This window comes from Copadichromis virginalis, linkage group LG17, assembly GCF_057382275.1.
Source record: "Copadichromis virginalis isolate Kocher_CV1m ecotype Utaka linkage group LG17, C_Virginalis_male_GT1.1, whole genome shotgun sequence".
Classification (NCBI taxonomy): Eukaryota; Metazoa; Chordata; class Actinopteri; order Cichliformes; family Cichlidae; genus Copadichromis; species Copadichromis virginalis.
The window spans coordinates 18,500,532-18,524,530 of record NC_140634.1 but is presented as its reverse complement, the minus strand read 5'-3'; the positions used below and the strand labels follow the sequence as shown (position 1 = coordinate 18,524,530).

Genomic DNA, 23,999 nt, shown 5'->3' with positions numbered 1-23,999 from the left:
GCAACGGGTGAAGTGTCTTGCCCAAGGACACAACAACGAGACTGTCCAAGCCGGGGCTCGAACCAGCAACCTTCTGATTACAAGGCGAACTCCCAACTCTTGAGCCACGATCGCCCCATGTCCTCAAAGGTTTATGCTATGCAAGCATTCTACTGGGGAGAAAGCTCCATGAAGTCATTAATGCCTCTTTACTTTATATGAATTCTTAACTTGAAGATGTCTGACTCTGAAAAAGTAGCAGACGCAGCTTCTTTCCACAAGAATCTAAATGTCCTCCTATATTAACACACACTCGGTCTCACGTGAAAAAATTGACACACAAAAAAAAAAAAAAAAAAAAAGGCCGAGGGTCCCTGAAGGCATCTCCGAGGGGTAAACATTCACATGTGTGGCAGGAATTCTGATTACATTTCCAAACCAGCTCCATTACTCTGGAATCCTCTGAATACACAACCAGAGCACTTCAGGGATTTCAGGAATTCACTGCAGCAGACGCTGTTTGGAAGTTCCTGACAGACAGAAGCATACAGACCTGTAGGATCTGTGCGTGGAGGGGCTGTTGGAGGAGTAGCCGAACTCCACTGTGTATTGGGAGCGGACCGTGGCAGGAGACGGAGGAGGGTTCAGGATCTGCGAACCAAAAAAATAAGAGAAATTTACCAATTTGACCCAGGACCAGAGAGTCCACAAGGAGAGAGGCTTAACGTGCAGTGTTAAAAAGAGAAAGCTCAAATAACTCAGACACTGTAATGTTAGCTGCTTTTTAAATCAGCATGAATCCAAATCTACATTCAGCTCAAACCGAAAACAAAAAAAAATAAACAAATAACTGTTAATAACTTCACTGTTTCATTCTTTAACAAAACCTAAAACAAAGAGTTGTTCCTCAGACAAATAGTGGGGGGCAGCGTTTGCTAGTTTAGGCTAATTTACAGCACAGTCACGTTTCCAATCAATCAATGGATCCAGCTAAGGACAGCAGGTAGAGTCTTATAGAAGGAAGTGGGGAGAGTAAGCGTGTGTTTGTCTCTCACCGGTGGGAAGTACGTTCCCTTTGTGCTGGATGAGCTGCTGGATGAAGCCCCGGTGACGTGAGCGCGATCATAGGGCGGGCCGCTGCTCCCACCCATGATACTGAGGGAGCCAATCACAGACTTCCCCCTGGACATACCTGTCGATGGGTTTATACACAAAAATCAGCAGCTATTTATTAAATAAAACATGAATTTCAGATTTTTGGTCAGTTTGAGAAGAGCAGCTGGGAAAATTTGCCATGTGTGACCCAGGATGACATCATCACCTGGCAGCGAGCTGGACAGTGAGCTCGGATGCGGCACGTATCCCAGTGGCACAGACGACGGCCCGTGAACCACGAAGTCGTTGGTGACCGTTTCGCCGTCGTCCTTCATCTGAGGACAGAGGACCCTCTGACACACAAAGTAGATGGCGCCCACCACAAACAATGCCATGACCACGGCCACGATGGAGCCGATGGTGTTGTGAGGAGGCGGCGGTGGCTCCTCAGTTGGATCTGAAATCACAGAAGATTTTTTATTTTTATTTTCTATGGAAATATAAGTTCTAGTTATTATTTTACTAATATAAGATGGAGACAAAGAACTGATTCAGCTTTGGTGTCACACACACACACTAACTCTTGGTGTACAGTAAACCTGTGTGGGTATGTGTGTACCCTAACTCTTGGTGTAGTACATGTACGTATTTATTCATAACTGTTAGACGTTTTTCTGTTTCAGTGATTTGAAGTCTGACAGAAGCACCACAGCTAAGATGTTCCCGCAGGTCAGAACACAAGTGATCAGATTAAAAAAGATAAACCGGATCAAACTGTTCGGATGTTTTGGATGTTTGTGTTTGCAGACTCACAGCAGCCCGTCTCGTCTGAGTTGTCCATGCAGTCCATGTTGTGGTCGCACTTCTTGTGCTTCCCAATACACTGGCCGTTGAAGCAGGTGAACTGATCGGCGGGACACCGAACTGCAGACAAACATTTAGGCAAAAGACGCTCAACAGACTTGTTACAGCTGCCGTTTGTGGTCGGGCCACTGATATTTAAACACTGTGGCTCCTTTGACTTTTATTTCAGGAGTGAAGCGTTTAGAAATTATCAAACAAATGTTGTACACTCTCACAGGTACACACACACACAAGCTTTGAAAATTAAATCGCTGAGGAATTAAAGTTTTACTTTGCGGCGATCCCGCCTCAAAGATTCTGTCTTACCCGGCTCACCTTCACACTTGTTCTCGTCAGATTTGTCCTGGCAGTTGATCTCTCCATTGCAGCGAAGGCTCAGTTCGATGCACTGCCGGCTATCGCACTGGAACTCTGAGTCGGAGCAGACCGGACAGTCCTCCTCATCGCTGCCGTCGTCGCACTCGGCATAACCATCACAGCGCCAGGCCTGTGGGATGCAGTCCACCTCGCCCGACGTGCAGGAGAACTGCTCCGGCGAACAGGTGGGCGGCTCTGAGGACGACGCAGACACTGGTCAAACCTTATATTAACGTTGAAACTGTATTCAAATATATGAATATATATCTATATCACATATCTATCAATATCTACATCAGGGCTGTGCGATATGACCAAAATTTCATATCCCGATATAAGACATTTATTAAAATTCTGTGACTCTCGGGCAACTCGACTTGCGTGAAGTGTTTTCAGCTGGGCGTCGTGCACCTGGAGTTGAGTGTTACATAAGCTCAAACAGCTGCAATTTTCTTTGTGAGTATTTATTACACGGCGTGCTGCGGGGGAAAACCTGTTCTTATGTTTACTTTTTAGCACATGACGTGCTTCTCGTCTGTAAACACTCTGCGTACTCTTTCACGTGATTCGGTTTATTTTGAAAAACCTCAACAGGATCTACAGCTTTATTGTGAAAGGTTTATGTGGAAAATAAACATGCGGACAGCGGAGCCACGCAGTGCATTTATCGTCGCTGTTGCTAACGACAACGCACAAAAACAGTCGCTTGTCCGTCCGTAGTGTGGTTATATTAAATATAAGAGAAAGAGAGAACTTTAAGAAATTAATTCTACAGTGACCATCAAAATGATGAAAAAATATTGCCGTAAACAGTTTATTTTGTGTCACCACAAAATAAACAATAGGCTAATTTGAAATGATAGACATTTTCCTATCCGATATATATCGTTATCTCAAATAGCCCTTATCTATCTATTTTATTTTACTGAGAGGAGGGTTGCTCAAATCTTTGAGCAATCTTTATTAATGCTGATGATTTTATGCTTCACCTCCACATGAAAGCTCGTCGGGCAGCAGCACCAGGTGAACAGGACATGAGCAGCGCGTCGTCCCATCTCCTTTCACGATGCAGATGTGAGAGCAGCCGCCGTTCTCCCACGTACAAGGATGTTTACCTGGAAATCGCAGAGCTCAGGTGAGCGCGGTTTCAGTTTGAGTTTGATCTGTTAAATCGTGCATGTAAAGCGGACTCACTGTACTCCCTCATGTCGAGCTCGTGGACTGCGTGGATGTCACTTAAGTAGGCGATGCGGGCCTGGATCTTGGTCCGTCCCTCCCTCGTCGTCTTGTCGATGCGTTCGATCATCTGCTGCTGTTTGTCGATCCAGTACAAGTGGTTCCCGAAAACAGTCAGGCCCACGGGCTGCAGGATGTTCGAGTCCGCAATCACGATGCGATTGGCTCCTAAATCATTTCAAAAAAGTGCCGGGAAAGAAAAAAAAGAAAAAAAGAAAAAAAAAAAAGAACAAGGTTGTAGGGCAAAAACTTCAGGAGCAAAGAAACGGGAGAGAAACTGAGGGGTGAGGCAGAGGGGAGGTGGGAGGATGGAGAGCGATACACCGAGGTCAACAGCCTGAAAATCTGCTCATCGAGGCGGAGTCCCAGAGGCACAAAATTCACAAGAGAAAAAGGATTCATGGCCTCCTGCAGCTAAAATCTGCAGGGCCGAGTTTCCTTTAGGAGGAAACATTTGAGGAACTGAACAGTTTACATTCCTGCCGGCCGGCGCCGGAGAATCACAGGAATGCCGGTCTCCACACCAACCCCCACCTCCGCTGATTTCTGACATTCATGGAGGTTTGTTTATTTCCTGTTTAGGTTCGTACTGCTGAGCATTAGGTTCAGAATCCACAGGAACAGATTTGATTTGAATGTGCAGCAGGATGAACTCCAGTTTTAAATAAATTCCTTTAATATCTTCAAAGCTGAAAAACACCAAACTCAGTTTTTAAGACGAACTCTGAGCCTCTGGTCAAGCTGCAGTAAACAGTAAAATATTTGGACAGGTGACACTGAAGTGGACCCGACGGCCCCAACTCACCCGAGAGGTCACTGCTCTCGATGCGCCGCAGGTCTGAGTCGACCCAAAACAGCTTCCCCACCTCGTTATCGATGGCCAAAGCAACGGGCTTCATCAGGCCGCTGAAGAAGAGCACCTCACGCTCTGTACCGTCCAGCGCCGCCCGCTCGATCTTTGCGGAGCGCTCCATTAGATTGGTGAAGTACATGTACCTGTGGGGACATAATGTACGGGCTGTGAGGACAAAGACTGGAGGTTTGTACACGTTCTCCCTCTCGCTGCTCTGAAGTTAACCAGAACATCTGCAGACTTCATCTCTCGACCACAAGGCCTGAAACTAACCTACAATTATGGCTCAGAGCGAGCGAGCGAGTCAGAGCCAGTGAACTGCAGCAGCCCGACAGAACAAACATGGAGGACAAATTAGAGAGTGATTAAAGGCAGAGTGCACACACACACACACACCGCCATACAGACGACCTGCAGGTGGGTCAGGTGACATTTTCTGGATCTAAATCAGATTAACTACAGAAACACAGGAGGATGAATGAGCTGATTTACAACCAGGAATCATGTTAATGTTTATCATTCAAGTGTTTCTCAGCTGTTTAATGTTGAATCCTGAACAGATTTCAGTTTCCATAACGATTTTTTTCAGCCTGGGATGGTGTAAACAAGGAAGATGAAGTACCCCACAGTATTTGTTCCAGTTTATTACCATTACATGCCCATGCTACAAATACTGGGTGTTTTTGTCTGTTGTTAGGTGGTTGCTAGGCAAGATGATAACATCATAATATTTGATCCAGAGACAAACGTTCAGGGTTTGATTTATACTTCTGTGTTAAACCTACACCACAGGTCCATCTCACCGCAACCTGATGCTTTCCAGAAACAAAGATTCAACTCATACACAACAAAAAACACAAGAATCTGAAGAAATCTAAAAGATTTCATTCCTGTATTATCCTTTTGTGTTACACATTTCGATGTTTTTTTCCTCGCTACCTAGCCTGACCTGTCTCCCCAATGTGATGTTTGTGTATTGTATGGTCTGTCATCTCGGTTGTGGGCAAAAGACCTGCAACTGACAAATAAAGGCTATCTCATCTCATAGTCTCTCATTTGAACAAAAAATGTATTTATCGTCACTTATATTCATATATGAATATACTGTTATTTGTAAAGGATTTAATAATATTTATTACGTTGTGTTTTTGAGCCTATGTGGCCATGCTGACAGGGATGTGCATTTACATTTGTTTTTGTTTTGTCATTTTTGACTGGCCTGAAAAAAGTGCCCTGATGATGATGATGATGATGATGTAATGATGGCGATTACTGGCGTGAGGCCTCAGTGGTACTGACCCTCTCTCCGGGTTGACGACAATGGCCCGCGGCTTGTCGTGCTCCTCCCGCAGCACCACACCGACTCTACTGCCATCGATGCGGGTGACGTTGATGACGTTGGTGACCTCGCTGGTCCAGTAGATGAAGCGGCTGTAGATGTCGATGCTGAGATCGTACAGCTGCAGACCCTGACTGTGTCCGCCCAGAGAGCCCGACACCACTGTCATGCTCTGGAAAAACAAACCAGAAACGGGCAGTTTGAAATGTTTAATCTGTAAGAGACAAATGAAGGTTGTTTTTACTGCCCACACGCACAAAATGTCCTTTTTTTTTTTACATATTTATTTGTTTTATGTCTTTTTTTTTTTTTTTTTTTTTGCCTGTCCCGTTTGGCTCTTTTGCCATCAGAATTATTGTCTAAAGGCAAAGAAAGATGCCCAACGGATTTACTTTACCAAATTGACCATCCCAGCCTTGCCATAATGGTCCATTTGATTCACCTTTTATTGTTCATTTTATTTTCACTTACTGAATACGGGACAGACTTACGCACAAAATGTCCAAAATGACACCAGCACACCAACACCCTCCATCAAGAACGACATCAAAGTGGCGACATATCGTTTGCACGTGCTCACACATGGCCCTCTCCTCTCTATAGATGCTGTCACTAAGGTCGTTTGCGATGTTTATTTAGGAATGACTTGAACTCCCCCTGAGAAAACTGCAGGTTTAAGGTTTCTGTCTCATCTCTCTGTTTACGTTCAAAGTTGAAGATTCATGAAAAATGTCAAGACATTAAACTGTTGCAGTTTACTGAAACTACAATATATCCCATGATGCTCAGAGCTGATTATACAAAAAAATAATGCTTAACAAAAGCCAGATTTAGTCGTTAGCTTGTTTCTCGTAGTGGATGTAAACTGTCTCCATTTCTGTTTAAATGTGGTGAACTCATCAGGTTATGAATCGTAAATGTTAAAATTAAACTGATAATATTAAAAGGAAATAAATCTTGACTTTTCTGGGTCTGAAACAGCGCTTAAAACAGTATGAAGGTCAAATTGACTTCTGCACATTTACTACAATTATTGCAGTGAAAAATGCTCATGGGGCTCAGACGGGACCTTATTTTATATCCAGTGAGCCCGTCGTTTTCTTTTATGGCACCGGTTATCCGGTCCTTAAGTCTGACATCCAAACTCCGCTTCAGGTCCTGAAGTCAAACGAACACTGCAGCATCACTGAGAGTTACAAACTGATTAAATTCTTTCTTCTTTGATAAAAGGATCAGTGTGCTGCTCTACCAGGGGTAACAATTAAGTGTAAAATCCAGGCATCCATGAAAACAGAATTTATCAAATTTAACAGAGTTAGAAGTTAGCAGGGAGTTGGCTCGCTAGTTTCCACCTAAACATGATATAGCATGTTCTGACAGAGTTTTGTGAAAAAATCAAAATGTACAGCTCTGCTATCACTTCCAACATAATTGAAGCCAGAAAACTAAACAGTAGTGACGTTACTAAAGTTGAGCTAGCTGGTATATAATGATGTGCTACCTGGTGGCTAGTGACACAGCTATGTTAGCATAACATAAACATAGTGAAGCTGGAGGATGAACCTTTTTCCACTCGATAAAAGTTAACGTGAGAGTTCCCGATGGTTAGAGACAAATGTAATCGCATGGCAGGATGCTGTAAACGGACCAAACTTCAGTCAGGAGAACTACTGAGATAATCCATCCACAATATGAGGTTAGTCATTAATATACTGCTGCACGGGCTGGGCTGTAGCTATATCATAAGGTTTTAAAAACTGTGCTTTAAAATGAGTAGTGGTACACAGTGATCACTGACTTTTTTTTCTTTTTTCTTTTTAGGGGCTTGTTTAGATTAAATAGAACAACATACAAAACATTAAAACATGTTAAAAACAAAACAGCCTTAATAAACAGCAGTTTGGACCCAGAAGCAGGGTTCATACCCCGTCACTTAAAGACCGGATTCATGTGTGTGTGCGGTGATTGGAGTATTTGTAGCGAACTTATGGTAGTGGTTACTCAACATTAGCAACACACCTATATTTGAATCTCTTTCATGTGAATGTAGGAGACAAATTTAAGTTTCTTATAGAAACAGACTCTCCAACTGTCCAAAAACACTTTCAGTTCCTCTGGCAGTTTTGATCTGACTGTTAACTAAAACCACCAGAATCTGGATTTTCTCCCCAGGGACCGGCAGTGGTTCCAGTTTTTCTAATGGATGCAGTACCTGGTTCCCGTCCTCCTGAGCACGGCGGATGACATTTTGCTTGGAGTCGATCCAGTACAGCTGCTTGTCCAGTGGGTCGTAGTCGATGGCGCGGACGTTCCTCAGGTTGTGGATGGGCAGGATGATGTCAGGGCTCTGCTGCTCATCAATCACCATGCGGTTGATCGCTGTCTTCTGGCTGAAGAGCAGGAAGGATGTGGGAGCTGAAAGACAGAAACACGTCAGACAGAATTCTTAGAGCTTCTGTGGGGCAGAAACAGTAAACAAAGATAACTCAAGCTATCAAGCTCAAACTTCAGCTGAGTCTGAGATGTCCCATAAAGGCCACCATACAGAAGTCAAAGATGACGCTTGCCGTTTCAGTTATTTTATTTCTCTCTCAATCTAGGTGTCAAAATAACTCTGCATGATGTTTGTATACATGCAGGGGTGTAAGCGTCTTCTCACCGCTGCAGGTCTTGTTGTCATAGTTGAGGGAGAAGTGGGCGGGGCAGCCGCAGACGAAGCTGCTGACAGGGACAGCAAGGCAGAGGTGGGAGCAGTGACCGTTGGTGGAGGCACAGGCGTTCCAGCCGCCCTGTCTGGACGAGTGAAACACCAGGATGTCCATGACGTAATCCAGGTGACCTTGGATGACAGTGCGGTTCTGCCCGCTGGTCTTGTTGGCACGCTCAATGCTGCGCTGGCTCCAGTCTGTCCAATAGATGTAGTCTTGATACTGGGTGAGACCGAACGGGTGAGGGAGGTCGTCGGCAATCACCTCACGGTCGAGACCTAAAGGGGACGAAGAAGTAAAAACTTTGATGCTTTCTATCGTTTATGTCACACAACACGAAGTGCGCTCTGCTACTCTAACATGAGCTGAATGGTTAGGTTGGCAGTTATGAGGTTGAGAGATTACCCAGCATGTTGGAGGACTCGATCAACGTTGTGTCCAGGTCGGTCCAGTACAGGCGGCGCTCTGCGTAGTCGATGGTGAGTCCATTGGCTCGCCCCACATCGGCCACCAGCGTGATCCGTCCTGTCCCGTCCATGGCCGCTCGGTCGATCTTTGGCTTCCCCCCCCACTCTGTCCAGTACATGTACCTGCAGAGAGGAGACAGGTCAGCACAAACCACACCCACCATCATGACCTGCAGACCGCTTCATGCGGTTCTCACCCTTCGGCCGGATCCAGAGCCAGAGCTCGGGGACTGTCCAGATCCTTCCAGACCAGAACCTGCCGGTGCTGCCCGTCCAGTTTGGCTACCTCAATGCGGTTCGTGCCAGTGTCAGCCCAGTACAGGTTCTTTCCCAGCCAGTCCACCGCCATCCCCTCCGGATAATCCAGACCAAATTCCACCACGTGCTCCAGAGCGCTGCCGTTCATGAAGGCCCGGCTGATGGTCTGCACAGGTCAAAGGTCAAAGTAAAGACTGGATAAACAACAGCAGTTCACAATAGGCCTGGGTATCCTCACTGATTTCTAGAATTGATTTGATTTGATTTTGACTCAGACAGTCAGAAATATCATCATTTATCAGTACTGAGACTTGAGAGACTTCATCAGAGGTGTGAGCATCACAGCAGATGCCTTTGTGTCAAAGTAAATGAGGATAAAACACAGAAAATCATGAAGGAGATTTTCCTGGCCTGGCTTTTTATAGCAGATAACCTTAAAAATATTCTGCTGTAGATCAAAAACTGAAGAAAAGCAAGAATCAACATATGGACATTACCTGATGCTACTGAAGCAGAGCAAAGTTACAGAGGTTTTATTAAGAGAACCAGCCAAGCGTTTTGCAGTTTGGCAGAATTTTAGTTTTAATTTCTTTGGTATTAAAAAGCAGAAATGAGGCTTTTTTGTTGGAGGTCATTTTTGGAAAACAAAACAAAACAAAGAAGTGACCGACAGCACTGTAAACAACGGTAGACTAGTGCGTAATAAGCAAGCAAATAATACAGAAAACAGTGGTTTGAGATGGGAAACACTTCTTGAAGTACAATTAGAGAGAACTGCCCAGGAAGTGTGATTTTATCATGATGGAAGCAAAACAGCAAAAGTAAGAGGGAATTTATGACAATGTTCATCAAATGTGAAGTGTAGTTTTGATCTTCTTTTGCTGCTGGTTCAGTGAATTTTGGTTGGAGAATGACAAAACCTGCAGCTTCAGAATCAGTGAGCTGTCTTTTTTTGCACCGATGGCGTGTCCATGTACATGCCGTCAGGTGAGAAAGCCGACATCTCACACATTCTGATGCGCAGGGTCCGAGCTTTTTGTTTACATCTTTGTGTGGAATTCGTTTACCTGCTCTCATTTGCCGTTTTAGCTGTTTGGTGGTTGTTGAAATCGTTTTGTGAGCTTTAACCTCAAATTCTCGCGTTTCTGGCAAATACATTTATATTTAGAAAATGATTCAGGATTTAATGAATCGATAGAGCTTTATTCACGCTAAAATTTATTTTTGAAACCCACCCCTAGTTCACAACCAAGGTTCTGCTCACACCAGGAAGTGTTAGAGAGAAAGAAGAAAAAAAACTAACAGAAGAAAAGATTCAGACGACGTGAGGAAGAAAGAAAAAAAAAAAGAAAAAAAAAAAAAAAAAAAAAACTGAGAACGACTAAAAACAAGTATGTGAAAATGAGTCCCACCTTCAGAGTGATGTCGGTCCAGTAGATGCGATTGTCGGTGACGTCAAAGTCGAGTGCTGAAGCCTCCTTGACACCAGTGAGCGGGATGGCAACATTGTTGCTGTTGGTCTCCAGGGAGATCCGGCGGATGTCTGTGTGACGAGAGAAGAGCAGGAAGGCCTCGGGGACGATGCAGGTCTTCATGTCGGCAATAAGCTCCAGGCCGATGGGACAGCCACATTGCACGCCCTGAGGCTTGTACAGACAGAGGTGACTGCAGCCGCCATTATCATCCGCACACGGGTTCGTACCTGAGCATGTGAAGCAGAAAGTTAGCATCTGGGGAGAAAATGGGGAGGTTTATTTGCTGCAGACCAGACCATCATCAGCTGGACTCACCAAAAGCTTCATGTACATTCGTGGCCTTGAGGCCCATGAGGTCGGGTAGCTGGTCGATGATGAATTCTCTCACTGCGGTGCGTTTGTGCACGCACTCGATGCTGCGCCGCTGCCAGTCTGTCCAATAGATGTAGTCTCCAAGCAGGGTGAAGCCAAAGATGTGAGGAAGCTTGTCCTCCACCAGCACCCGTCGCCCCGTCCCATCCATGTTCATCACCTGAAAACACAAGGTAAGAAATTATAGTCTGAAGGAGAAGGAAGACATCAGGGGAAGAGGAAAAGCATAATAAAGAGGAAATATAAAGGAAGAGTATGAAAACAAAGCCAATAAGTGGAAAAATGGAATAAGTACATAAAGACAAAGAGGAAGAAGTGAGAATAAAAAGAGGAAGCCAACCTCCAAATCAGAAGATAAGAAAGAGTAAAGAATAAAATGAAGATATAAACAAAATAAGGAGAAGATAAAAAGGAGGAAGAAAAATGGGGATAAAATTAAAAAAATTAATTGTTATGGTTTGAATAAGAGTTTGATGTTTGCTGTATTAAAAGTGCTGACACCAGCAGGAAGAGTTTATAAACCTGCTTCCAATGCAGGTTGCCGCATTTCCAGTATGTTTAAACCAGCATCAAACTATAAACTGAAAGTCCATGCAGTCGCCAAGTTCCTGTAAAACAAAGGGATGAGCAGAGAACAGACCAGGTCCCATCACAGAACATTTCCTCTAGCCAGTGCTGCACAGATGGGGGGTTGGGCAGACTCACTGTGGATACAGAGCATGCTCATAAGGGCTCAGGCGTCCTGGCAGCACATCGCAGAGCCACTAATTAGAAGCAACAGCCGGAGCAAACAAACAACAGCAGCATATGGGTGCCACATTTCCTCCTCTTCTTCTTCTTCTGCTCTCACACAAAATTTGACATCTCACTTCGACAAATACCAGGACAGAGTGCTGTAAAGACCCACTCCACGGGACACAAGCACAGAAAAACTCACACATGAAGCTGCAATCGATTAAAACAAAGACTGAATTGACGTTACAGCCTCCACACACTGACGCACCATCAGAGGAGCTCCAACACACCTCCATCAGCACCACCAAACATGATGCATAAGGACTGAGTCACTGCAGAAACCATGTGGACCCTCAACACCGCTCATTTAACCATTAATTACACTTAGCCAACAACCTAAACGACTTTATTACTTTTAGCTTAACATTTCAACCATCTGTGACTTTAATGATTCATCTGTTCATGTATACATAAATATTTTTAACTTTTTAATAATAACAATAATAATAACTTTATTTATAAAGTGCTTTCAAACAAAGTGCTGTACAGCTATTTGAAAATAAAAAGATATACACTAAGCCACTTGTCTTTAGCTCCTGACTAGCTTACTTTAAGCTAGTCATTTGTTAAATTAGATAAATTAAACTTTTTATCCAGCACGTTTAACATTCAAAAGCCAACTATATGCTACTATTAGTTAAATATTTATGTTCGACTGTTTCTAATTGTTTCTCTTTTAAATCACCAATTCAACCTGCATACTCATAACTTAGCTGTTTCAAGTGTTTATCCTTCAGCTAAATATTTTATCAGAGAAAATTTAACTTAACCCAGTTATTGTTTTTTTAATATCATTAAACTTCTGAGCTGTACGTGCAGTTTAATGCAGTTTTTCCTGTATTCTCTTATATACACTGTTAAAAGTTCTTTGTGTAATTAAACCATGAAAAATAAAAGCTTTACATTTTCATGAGCCAGCAGACCAAAGCACAAAGAGTAAAGTGAGAGGAAGAAAAACAAAACATCGAACCCAAGACTCATTTTTAAAGGCAATTCTTTTTTTTAACTGCAGCAGTGTTGGTGAAACAGGCGAACACATGAAGAGGAGTTCACCTCGATAAGATCATTTCTGAAACATGCAGGGAGGCTCAAAGTGTCAACAGAGACAAATATGTGAGGAATTTGCAGAAAAGAAAAAACAGTGAGGCCTGTAATCTGTATAGCGTCCTTCCACCTATCAGTGCAGCGTGGAGCAATGCGATTCGCTGCTCCCAGAACAGCCCCTGCGTGGCCGGCTGCCATCTTTCAAAAACATCTCCACACACTGGGCCTCGGAGGAACGTGGTGTATAAATATAAGACGAAGTTTCCATCCTCAGCCCGACGGCCTCAGCCAAAAGGTCTCCGCTGGTTTGGGAGTTGAGACCGCAGCGCGGCGACGGTTTCAGATTCTGGGTCTATTCTAAACAGAGCCGACCGCAGCTGGAGCGCAGGCCGCAATCGGAACCAGATGTGGGATCTCACCGCAAAAACTGGGTCCTCGGAGAAACCCGGGGGGGAGGGGGGCAGAGGCCCCTCTGCCGGGGCACTGCCAGGCATCAACATGATCTCTGAGGGGGGGGGGTTTAAGAAGGGGTTCAGGTGGGGTCAGATGAAAACCAGAGATATAAAATCAGCTACAAACATGACAGCATGGCGTGAGGATGCAAACCGCAGAGAGAAAGAGATCAGACTTTTACTTTCAGACCCAGCTGGACGGTCAACACCGAGCACAGCTGCCATGAGCACAAAGTTTCACAGCTCTGCGACGAACAGAGAGCTGAAGAGACCGTCCAGTTGCAACATTTCCTCTCACAGGAAAAAAAACAAAACAATAAAACATCAGCAAACCTTCAGGAGGCCATTTGAAAATAAAACTGTAAACCATTTTAATGTTCATTGTTCACTCTAGTCACTAGAGTGAACAATGAAAAACATTCAGAGCATAAAAAAAAGCACTAGAGTCTAGTGCTTTTTTTATGCTCTGAATATTTTTAGTAGAAAATAACGTCAGCACCAGATTATTTAAAAGGGCAATCAGTGAACGTTATTCTGAACGTTATATATTTGCTTGTACTGTTCCTTGAACGAGTCGCTCACCGTCACAAGTTTAGGGTGATTTCATGTTCAGTTCAGCTGTGGTGGTTTGAATATTGGGCTATTACCAAAAATCTGGCTTAATGGCAGAATCTGAAGTTAGATTTTTTTTTTGACAGGTTGAAATTACTGAAATTTTTAATTTCTATAAATTTATAATGATGCTTCAAACAAAACCCAAAAAACAGCCCAAAATGAGTGTTGAGTCAGGAGAAGAACGACTTCACTGTCATTTTATGTTCAGATCTACAACATCACAAACAGGAATCATAATTTCACAATAACTGAAATATTTATTCAACTGTTTAACCTGAAGTCCATGTTCCTCATGTTTTACCTGTGCCTGCATGTAAAGCACCATTACCACCAACAGAAAGCAGTAATGTACCTAACAGCTGTTTACCAGCTAAGATTAACCAACAGAACAAAAGCACTGCTAACTACAAGGCTGGATTGATCTAACAGTCCATAGTCAATATCCTTGTCTTTCACATATTTGCTTGACATGCCTGCCTCCAACACAGATTATTTTACATACAGGACAGCTGGTGGTGTTTCGAGTGGCCCTATAAGAAGACTTGAAGCTCTGTGCTGACAAAAACTAAAAGAACCTGTGTGAAAACTGTTCCCACCACCCTGTTTAAAATTGACAAAAGATTGAAATCATAAAGGTTGACTTTTAAGAATAGCAGATCAGAGAACCATCAGGACACCAAGACTAAAGAATTCTGAGCATCAAAGTAAAATCTGGAGCTCAAACACAAACCTCGATCTTGTCCGTCTTGGCGTCTCCCCAGTAGATTTTGCGTTCTTCGTAGTCGAGTGCGAGGCCGTTGGGCCAACCCAAAGACGTGTTCACCATCACCACTCTCTCCATCCCATCGAGGTCGGCCCGCTCGATCTTCGGCACATCACCCCAGTCGGTCCAGTACATGTACCTGAAAAACAGGAGGGGAAAAAAACTTTAACCTGACCTTGTTGGTTTAAAGGAGTCAAACACCTGAACTTCTACAAAGAACGTTTTAAAATGATTTCACAGAATTAAACTCTGAAGTTTTGTTTGCAATAACTCCAAATATGAGATTCAGATCTTTGAAATCTTTGATTGAAGCCTCATCTGAGAATTTTTAAAATCCTGACATATGCTTATAAATATTTTGTGCCTTTATTCAGATCACAAAACTCTCTCCTTTATTTTCTTCCAGATGTTAGACTCACCCAGCCACGGGGTCTAGAACGATGGCTCTGGGCTCATCCAGGTCCTCGGAGATCAGGATCTTGCGCATGGTACCATTGAGCCGGGTCACCTCGATGCGGTCAGTCCCAGTGTCGGTCCAGTAGAGGTTCCGAGCGATCCAGTCGACGGCGATGCCGTCAGGGTGGTCCACTTGAGATGTGACCACGAACTGAGCGTCACTGCCATCCAGAAGGGAGCGGCGGATGGCCTTCACATCGTCATCGGTCCAGTAGACGTATCCCTCCACCGGGTCATAATCGATGGCAATGGCGTGACGGATGTTGTCCACCTGCAGGATGATGTCAGTGAAGTCTGGCATGTCAAGAGAGATTCGCCTCAGGTCAGTTCGCCGGGCGAGCAGCAGCATCTCCGTCGCACCTGAGGAGGAACACATAGGTTAGAAACAGGGTCAGAACATCATCACTCAAAGTTTTTTTTACAATTACATTACTGCATCACCTTTAAAAAGATGCCGATTCAAAGTAATGAAGATATCACAGCATTAGAGTTTCACCTAGGCTAGTACAGTATTCATAAAAATTGAGATCAGCAATTATCAACATACTTACTGATAATTTTATAGACCATCTATGGTGTCGTAATAATAACACATTACAGTGGCAGCCTGAACCATTTTTCCATCTCAGCTTTCAACAAGTATGAAGCCGTTTGGTAATCCGCCCACAGCTGAAAATATGACCCATACAAAATTTATCCACTCTGGACCAAGTTTAGACCTCGAATACTGCAGAGAACTAAAACTAAGTGTGATCATTTTGGTCTTGAGTAAAACTGAAATGTAAAAACTGTCCAGTGAAAATCTTTAGCCTTGTTTGAGACCATTATGTCTGCCTTCTTTAAAGTTAAAAGAAATGTAAAAGATATTTGAAGGTTTTGATATCTTACATATAAAGAGCAGTGTAAACCCTGAAGGGGAATTACTGCAGGTCTGAATCCACCTGGTGAAGATTTTCTTTCTGTTAGCACACAGCTAATTAAAAACATGCACAGCAGAAATGAACCCTGGGGCTCTGTGTGAAGGACTTTTACTCGCAGTCCTGATATAACACCTGACTTCATTTCTTTAACATTCAGAGAAGTAACAAACATCGACCCTTCAGCTCACCCCCCTTGGCTGAAATGGTTAAACCCCAGCAGTGAAAGGGGGCATTGTCTGCAGGGGAATCATGTGATCCCGTCTCTCACAAAGGCCTCCCCGCCTTCAAAACTCCCATTGCTCTACAGGCGAGGGTTACTGAACCCGAAAATGTAAATAAAAGGAGGCAGAGGGCGGGGAAACGTCGGGCTGCAGTTCAAACGGCCGGCCCCGCTCATGGAGGCGGATTACCATAGCAACAACAGGTCAGCCCAGCACCACCTTCTGCTTGTACATGACTACGATGAAGAAGAGAAGGAGGAGGAGGTGGAGAGTGGGAGCGAGCACATTATCAGGAGTTTTTAAATTAGAGGAAAAGCTAATGAGGTTTGGCACCAGAAAATCTGCCGGCTTCTCTTCAAGCAGGAACAAAAAGCTCAAACACACTAATGAATCCAATCTGCGTGCTCGGCCTGGATCCTTGTAAACAGTTATACAAGCTCGCATTTTGTGCTTTTTCCCTTTTTTCTGGGTGAAAATAAAAGATAATCTGCATGCATCGACGTTGCTCACTGACGCACCTCAGGAAATATTTGGACTCTTTTTCGGTTTCCATTCGAGTGTTTCTGAAGCCAAAATGCACATTTTGCGAGTTTAATCTGACTCTCTGGATTATATAGACCTAAATATACACCAACCACCTCATTAGGAACACCTTTGCAATCTAAGGTAGCTGAGCTCTAGCACAATTTCTTTGTCCTTATGTTTGTCTGCAGTTTTTGTTTTATTATTAGTCAAAGTCCAACTTTTGACTTTACTATTAAACCCAGACTAAAATGCTTCAGGTAAAAGACAAACAAAGAAACAAACAACAACAAAAAAAACAAAACCCTGAAAAACAACGGCTAAAAATTGACAGATTGCGTCAGGAACCGACAGACAATGAAGGCGGAGAGCGTTCTTACCGTCTCTGCAGGTCTTGCCGTCCTCCAGCAGTTGGACCCCAGTGGGGCAGGCACAGCGATAGAAAGGCCTGACAGGTGAGAGGAGGCAGAGGTGGGAGCATCCTCCATTGTTCAGGGAGCAAGGAGTATTCACTGCTGCCACGAAAGGAAAAAAAACAAGAAAAAAAAAATCCAGTTACCTTCAAGTTACAGCCTCAAAACTGCACTTTACCCTCAGCACGACCCTCAGGAAATCATTCATGTGTTCCAGATGACAGCTCTTACATCAGACACTAAAGGATAAACATCAGGCAGAGAACTGTGTGTTTGGGTGGTCTGCATGTCGCTACAGTGACATAACACAAGCAATTGTTTGGCATTTGTAATCATTTAAAAGTAAAAATGTGTTTTTCATTTTGAATACGTAAAAGTCCACTTTTAAAAAAAACAAACAAACAAGAAATTGACATATAGAGACCTCGCTTGTTTTAAATTATCTTTTTATGTTTTAATAAGATCATCTTCACTGAAAATAGTTTTAATGACTCTAACAAGGTTCCTGTGCACTTTTCAACAACAAATCAAGGACTTTTTAGGAACAAAACAGAAATCTAAACAGCATTTTCACAGTACAGTGATACCAAATCTGTCAGTGCTTGGCTTTTTAATTAGTGCCACATGTTCTCAGTGAGGAAACTTTGCTGTTGTTTGGCTTGAATTAACACGGCCAAGCTATTGTTTGCACAAACCACAACACCTCGTTGGGGTTTTTAAAGGATTTTCTAGAGCTTTTTTTTTTTTTTTTCCTGTGAATAATTTAACCCCAAGTATAAAAATACACAAGACGAGGAATCTGACTGTGTTTCAGATTCTTTATCAGAGAGCCAACAAAAACATTTGTGCATAAATCCGATGAGGTTTGCTGCAGCTGGAGCTTCACAGACTCCACATGTTGGATATTCTCACATCTGGTTGGAAGGATGTGCCTCTGTTCAACACCTGAAGGGCTCTGTGCTCTCCACAGCCTGAAAGAGGACTGTCTGATCACAGATGAGGACAAGTGAAGACCGAGGAAACATGCAGCTGTTAAACATCTGCAGAGAGGCCTGGTTTGTTCTTTTCAAAGCTCAGATTCTTACCCGAGTGAGTCAGTGAACATGTCGGAGGGGATGAAACTGTCTGGACTCACCGGTGGGTTGTCTCTTGGTGCTGAAGACGTGGATGTCCATGGGAGAGAAGATGTTGGAGTGGACAACACGCTGGCCACCTCCTGTCTGCTTTCTGCATGAGTGGATGGAGTGGGTGGTCCAGTCAGTCCAGAAGAGCGTGTCCTCAAACAGAGTGAGGGCAAACGGGTGAGGCAGCTCACCTTTAACCACCACCTCCCTGAAAACACACAGCATGTTACGGTTTTGAAAAAACTCATCACCCAGCTTCAAAAACCCTAAAGGTGGCGCTGCATATACCTGAAGGAGCCGTCCAGGTTGGAGCGGTGGATGAAGCTGTGCTTGGCGTCGGCCCAGTACAGTTTCTGCTGGCTGTAGTCCAGCGTCAACCCGTTGGGCCAGTAGATCTCCTTATCGATGATCATGGAGCGATTTGTCCCGTCCATGCCCGCCCGCTCAATCTTTGGGATCTCGCCCCAATCAGTCCAGTACATGAAGCTGAAGACACAGAAAAACGACCATCACAAAGACACGAAACACTAATCACTCCACACTAAACAGCGTGCCCACACATTGAGAGACAAGTGAAATTCACACATGCACCTCATCGTTTTCCACAAACTACTGCAGAACCAGCACAGCTCTCAGCTGTGCAGTAAAAGATGGGTTTTTACACACAGCAACATAACCTACAAGTTTTGACTTTTTCATTTTAAACCATCATTTTCATGAAATGAGACTGATGGTCAGGCAATATAAATTTTAGAGAACCTAAACATCTTCCCTCCCTGCATTACATCATTCTCCACTGCTGTGCGCAAACTACTGGCTGTTATCTGTTATTAATCTGTGCAGGGTTTCTAAATAAACTACAGGAACATCTCAGCTGCAGATAAATGCTATTATCTAGAAACCACCGAGGATACGTCCTTCAGAGGTTTTATTGTAAATATCTGGTAGTGCGGCTGAGTGAACACAGACTCTTGGGAGTGGAGCTCACATAAACAGAATGATGGATGCTGGATGTCCCTGAAACATTTGGATGTGTGATCTCTGTCAGCAGGCCTGAAGGCCTGTAGAAACCACAGTTTGCAGGCAGGGGGCTGGTATTTGATTTCCAGCCTCAGACATACAAACACAGAATATTCTTCATCAGTCCAAATAAGCTGAACTTTTTCCACTCTCTCTCTTTCGTAAAGCCTCAATATGATGAAAAAGGGATACCCAGGGGTGACACCATGTACCAAATCTAAATATACTACTTTTTAGAAAGTTTCTGGTAATATAATATAATGCAGTGTGTGATTGTGTCCTCTGTTATTTTTAGGTAGCTGTTGTCATCGTTAAAGTTTTCCACTGTTTTTACTGCTTGTCAGGTTTAGTCCAGGTCGACTCACCTATGACCAATGTTGGGCTGAAGATTGAGATCAGATGAACTCTACCACAGCCGATTAAATCACGAACAATACCATCAAACCCTGATTAAACGGTTTCTTTTTTTGAATAATCAGTGTTTTTTTGTGGTTTCAGGCTGCTTTGTGAAAGAAAAACTGTTTTAATGTGCTCTCCCAGAGTCCAACAGCTCTAAAAACCATGTCTTCCTCACATGAAGCACACATGTGGAGGTGTTATGAGGAAGGCGGGCTTCCTGCTGTGCAGCTAATTCTCCTCTTTGTTTGCCTTAATTACCATCACAGCTGGACAGCCTCTTTTTCCTCTACCCAGATCCCACACCTCAATCTCAAACCACCTCCCCCCACAGCCCAGGCAGGGATGGAGAGCAGAACAGACCCCTTTATCCCTAGACTCAGGGCCAAACTGAAATCGAACATCAGCAGATCCAAAGAGGCTGATGGAAAACTCACAGCTGGAGTTAGAACCTCTGAAGTTTGAAAACTGTAACCGGATCCTGAAAGTCTTCACAGAGGAAGCTCACTCAGACGTTACTTTGAGTTTGTGAGAAGCTCAATTTTCCAGGAAACAAATTGTAGGTGTGAGTGATCGTATAGCAAAGGGGCTGTGATAAGAAAAAGCTAGAACAAAGCCGAAAGAAAGGAAAGTGGGATTATTCTTGCGGCTTCATATTTATTCCTGGAACCTCTGGTTGCCTCCAACACCCTGTTGACCAATTTCTATGTGATGGACTTGTGTATAGTACAGTGTACAGTACTTACAGTGCATATATTCACACTTTGATGTGATTTAATTGACTGAAAGATGAAAAGAAGCCCACTGATCACACACTAGCCTAGCTGATTTTTCACCCTCAGCTTTAAGGCTTATACATTAATTCCCATCAATTAACTGGATATTTGGGATAACACTTTCACTGTGAGTCAGTCTGATGAGTAAACTGACACACAGGTGAGCCATAAAAGGAAAGTACCGTCACATCCTGTAACTTCATGTTTCTGAATGAAAAACTGACCCAAAAACGGAGCTGCTGGGCCTCTCCACGTAATCCCATTCAGACAAGACAAAAGCTTGAACTGATAGCCTGCCCAGCAGCCTTTAAACGCAGCAGCTGGTTGGGTTTCACTGCGAACAAAGCAAAGCAAAGCGGCCAGATGAGCCGTTGGCTGTGACAGGCCGGCACCGAAGGGTTTCAGTATCTCTTCAAATGAAGAGCTGTGTCCTGAGACGGCACGAGCAGCAGCAGCAGCAGAAGCAGCAGGTAGGACTTCAGAGCTCTGAAACATTCAGGGTGTGTTTTTCCCTCCCTGAACAATGAGGCCCCGGCCAGGCAGAGAGGGGAGAGAAAAGCTGCAGTGAAATGCCGAGCACACAACACATCCCCTCACCACAAGAGCTGCATTGTGTTTGGTACCTGATGCATTAATCATCCCGGTTGAACCGAGTCCAGCTCTGCGTTCCACTGTGGATTTGAAGAACCAGTTTTCCTCAAAGACTGTGTTGCTGCAACACAATGAACCCGACTGCAGAAACACTCGCTACTTCACTTCACCAGAGAAACTTTATTACAAACACTAAAAATGTCCCTCTTTGAAGCTTCTTACAAGCAGCTGTGAACTGAATTCCTGCAGGGTACAGTTTTTAGCATTACAGAGTAGCAAAGACAACTGCAACATCTTCAGACTGTAAGGAAGTCAATCTTTAATGCCCAAAAACTGTAAATAAAAGACGGATGCAGGTAGAATAACATTGCCAGGTAAAGCGTTTCAAGAATATCACCAAAGCTGGAGCCCAGACGTCTTGCGCCCTTTTCTTCGATGCGAACTTTTTTTCTTTTTTTTTTTCAAAAAACAAAAGGACCCGCCTGTCTGACTTGTTTAAAGATGAGATGATGGTTTCAAATCCTCTTTGAGGGGCTTCAGACTGGGGTGTAAAAGCACAAAACTGAAATAAGAGTTATAAGAGAGAGATATATAATAAGAGAATAAGAGTTCCTTGGAAAGTTCACATTTATTCTCTGGAAGTCAAAGTTCTGCATTTCTTAGAAATACAGATCATCTGATGGAGGAACTATGAATTGACTATGTGCACGAGACAATGCTAACTTCCTGGTTTGAGACCGGATGTGGGGTTGTGCATTTCCGGTAGCTTTACTTTGCGGTCAATCGCTACTGCGAAGATATACTCCAAAATCATGTCCAAAACTCGAAAACGGAAAGATTGCGTTAAGTTACAAAGAGCAGAAGGTGGGAACACTCACCGCTGTTGTGTCATAAAAAAAATCTAATGATCAACTTTGACGTTTAAAGCGTTTAGATCGATCAGTTGTTTACATCACTCAACACAAGCAGAACTGCATCACTGCAGCAGAAGACACATCGTCCACATTCAGAAGCACATCTCTGTATAGTGACTGGTCTTATGATTTAAACAGGCAAATGTTCAGCATTCAAACTACAGGTGAAGAATAGTCAAACCAGATCTTTCCCCAGTTATGTCGATATCAGCTAGTCAAGTACACACCTACACAGCATGTTAACAAACCGTGAAAAAAGCCTCACAAAAAATGAATGATTGCTGGTAACGGTTTCTATACATTAGTATTTACGAAGGGTATGTTGTGACTTACCTTCAAAATTACAGTGGTCCCTCGCTATAACGCGGTTCACCTTTCACCTCGCTGTTTCACGGATTTTTTTAGTGCAAGTTTGCACGTTTTTTTTACGTCACATTGTGTCCTGATCGCTGCAGACGATCTCCTCCGTGACGTCTCTCCTGTACAGTACAGAATCGCTGCATCGATCGCTAGCAGTGTGACTCTGAAGTGCAGTACTGTATGTCCACCAAACGTTTTGCACCGTCAAAAAATAAATTTGGCTACTTGATTTCACCTATCGCTGGTTATTTTTAGAACATAACACCCGCGATAAACGAGGGACAGCTGAGAAATATAACATTTGAATCCCTTTTCTCTTTTGCTCTGAGGCGCGGGGGAAAAATATCGACAAGTCGATGAACATCATTTACAGATATATTGGGTAAATGCCCAAGACATCTAGAGAAATGTAAATCGCTGCTTGATTCATTTGCTCAACTTGTTTTGGACCATAAACCAGGCGCGAATAGGACACCGGAAACAAAGCTCCCCACAGGAGGTTCCGCACCGGAAGTAGCATATGCTAACGTGCACATAGTCAATAGAGAAAAAGGTTATACAACTTGATTCACTTCCTTTTCGTTACCAAAAACTAGTTCAAGGTTAGGCACCAGTTTTAAAGTGCTTCTCAGGAAAATTACAGATGAAACAACAAACAAGTCCAGCTACAATCCAACACCATCCACTTCAAAATTACAGTGTGTACAACATCATTTAGCATTTGCCTCATGACATTAACATACAGAAACAGCTTTCTAAGGCATCAGCTAACTAATGTCTTCTAGGCTTTAAACTGAGATAGAATCACAGATAAATAAGTATCTCAAAGAGCCTTTTGGTTCCTTGGAAACTTTCCATCTTTAGTCTATGGAAGTAAAAGATCTGACTTTTTCCTGCTTTAGAAACAAAGGTCACTGTGCTGGAGGACATGTTTAAACCCAAGCAGGTTTCTGGAACTTTATTCTTTTTTTTTTTTTATACTTGACACCAAAATCTAGTTCAAGTTTAAGTATTGCTTTGGACCACAAACTAAAACTGCCTCAGGGGAAACTTAAATATGGGCCAATGAACAATTCCAGCTGAAGTTTAAAAGCTTCTACCTTAATATTTTGTTGGTGTTGTCATGAACTGGTACTGTCACAAAATTGGGGATAAAACAAGTCCAACTAGAACCTAAAATGGTCCACTGAACTTTAGTGCAGCCCTCATCCTTAACACATCCAACTTTTAGTTCCTTGGAAACTTCCCAAACTTCAAGCTGCTTGAGACGTCATCATGTTAGGAAGTTTAAAGAAGGTTTCCCAGACTTTATTCTGTCCTTAGCCAAAAACTAAAAGATGTACAAGTCCAGCTAGATTTTAATGTGTCAGTTCGTATTTTGGCACAAGATAACTCGACAACAGGTTTTAATGCATCTTTGCATACCTTCAGACTGAGGCAGAAATACCGATAACAAAGAGCTGAAGGTTTGCTGGAACATTCCTAAACTGCGGTCCCAGGAAATGAAAGTTCTGGCAATTTGGGGTGCTTTAGGGGGGGGAAAAAAAAAAAAAAAAAAAAAAATCATAGAGGTTGCTTAAAAGACGTTGGAAAATTAAAAGATCCTGGAACACT

General features: G+C 43.3%; 1 protein-coding gene and 1 long non-coding RNA gene across 5 annotated transcripts in view; one reads left to right on the top strand and one right to left on the bottom strand.

Moving 5' to 3' along the window:
• Window positions 1-23,999, bottom strand: part of lrp6 (low density lipoprotein receptor-related protein 6) — a 50,267-nt gene that overhangs the window by 5,129 nt on the left and 21,139 nt on the right. The window contains exons 3-22 of one of the 4 annotated variants that reach the window (XM_085435994.1): window positions 18,617-18,814; window positions 18,340-18,536; window positions 17,172-17,306; window positions 15,092-15,488; window positions 14,640-14,811; window positions 10,947-11,163; window positions 10,569-10,858; window positions 9,096-9,322; window positions 8,837-9,021; window positions 8,383-8,709; window positions 7,936-8,138; window positions 5,684-5,895; window positions 4,337-4,527; window positions 3,490-3,699; window positions 3,285-3,410; window positions 2,245-2,490; window positions 1,888-1,998; window positions 1,301-1,531; window positions 1,035-1,171; window positions 533-630 (exon numbers count right to left, since the gene is read on the bottom strand). In XM_085435994.1, coding sequence (XP_085292120.1) covers window positions 533-630; window positions 1,035-1,171; window positions 1,301-1,531; window positions 1,888-1,998; window positions 2,245-2,490; window positions 3,285-3,410; window positions 3,490-3,699; window positions 4,337-4,527; window positions 5,684-5,895; window positions 7,936-8,138; window positions 8,383-8,709; window positions 8,837-9,021; window positions 9,096-9,322; window positions 10,569-10,858; window positions 10,947-11,163; window positions 14,640-14,811; window positions 15,092-15,488; window positions 17,172-17,306; window positions 18,340-18,536; window positions 18,617-18,814 — 4,110 coding nt within the window. The remainder of the gene's footprint in view (window positions 1-532; window positions 631-1,034; window positions 1,172-1,300; window positions 1,532-1,887; window positions 1,999-2,244; window positions 2,491-3,284; window positions 3,411-3,489; window positions 3,700-4,336; window positions 4,528-5,683; window positions 5,896-7,935; window positions 8,139-8,382; window positions 8,710-8,836; window positions 9,022-9,095; window positions 9,323-10,568; window positions 10,859-10,946; window positions 11,164-14,639; window positions 14,812-15,091; window positions 15,489-17,171; window positions 17,307-18,339; window positions 18,537-18,616; window positions 18,815-23,999) is intronic. The other 3 variants (XM_085435996.1, XM_085435995.1, XM_085435997.1) reach the window with 3 other exon arrangements.
• LOC146689276 (uncharacterized) overlaps window positions 2,313-23,999 on the top strand; it is a 38,284-nt gene continuing 16,597 nt past the window's right edge. Inside the window, exons 1-3 of the long non-coding RNA XR_014915888.1 lie at window positions 2,313-2,480; window positions 3,298-3,430; window positions 15,079-15,450. This is a non-coding gene — a long non-coding RNA (uncharacterized LOC146689276). The remainder of the gene's footprint in view (window positions 2,481-3,297; window positions 3,431-15,078; window positions 15,451-23,999) is intronic.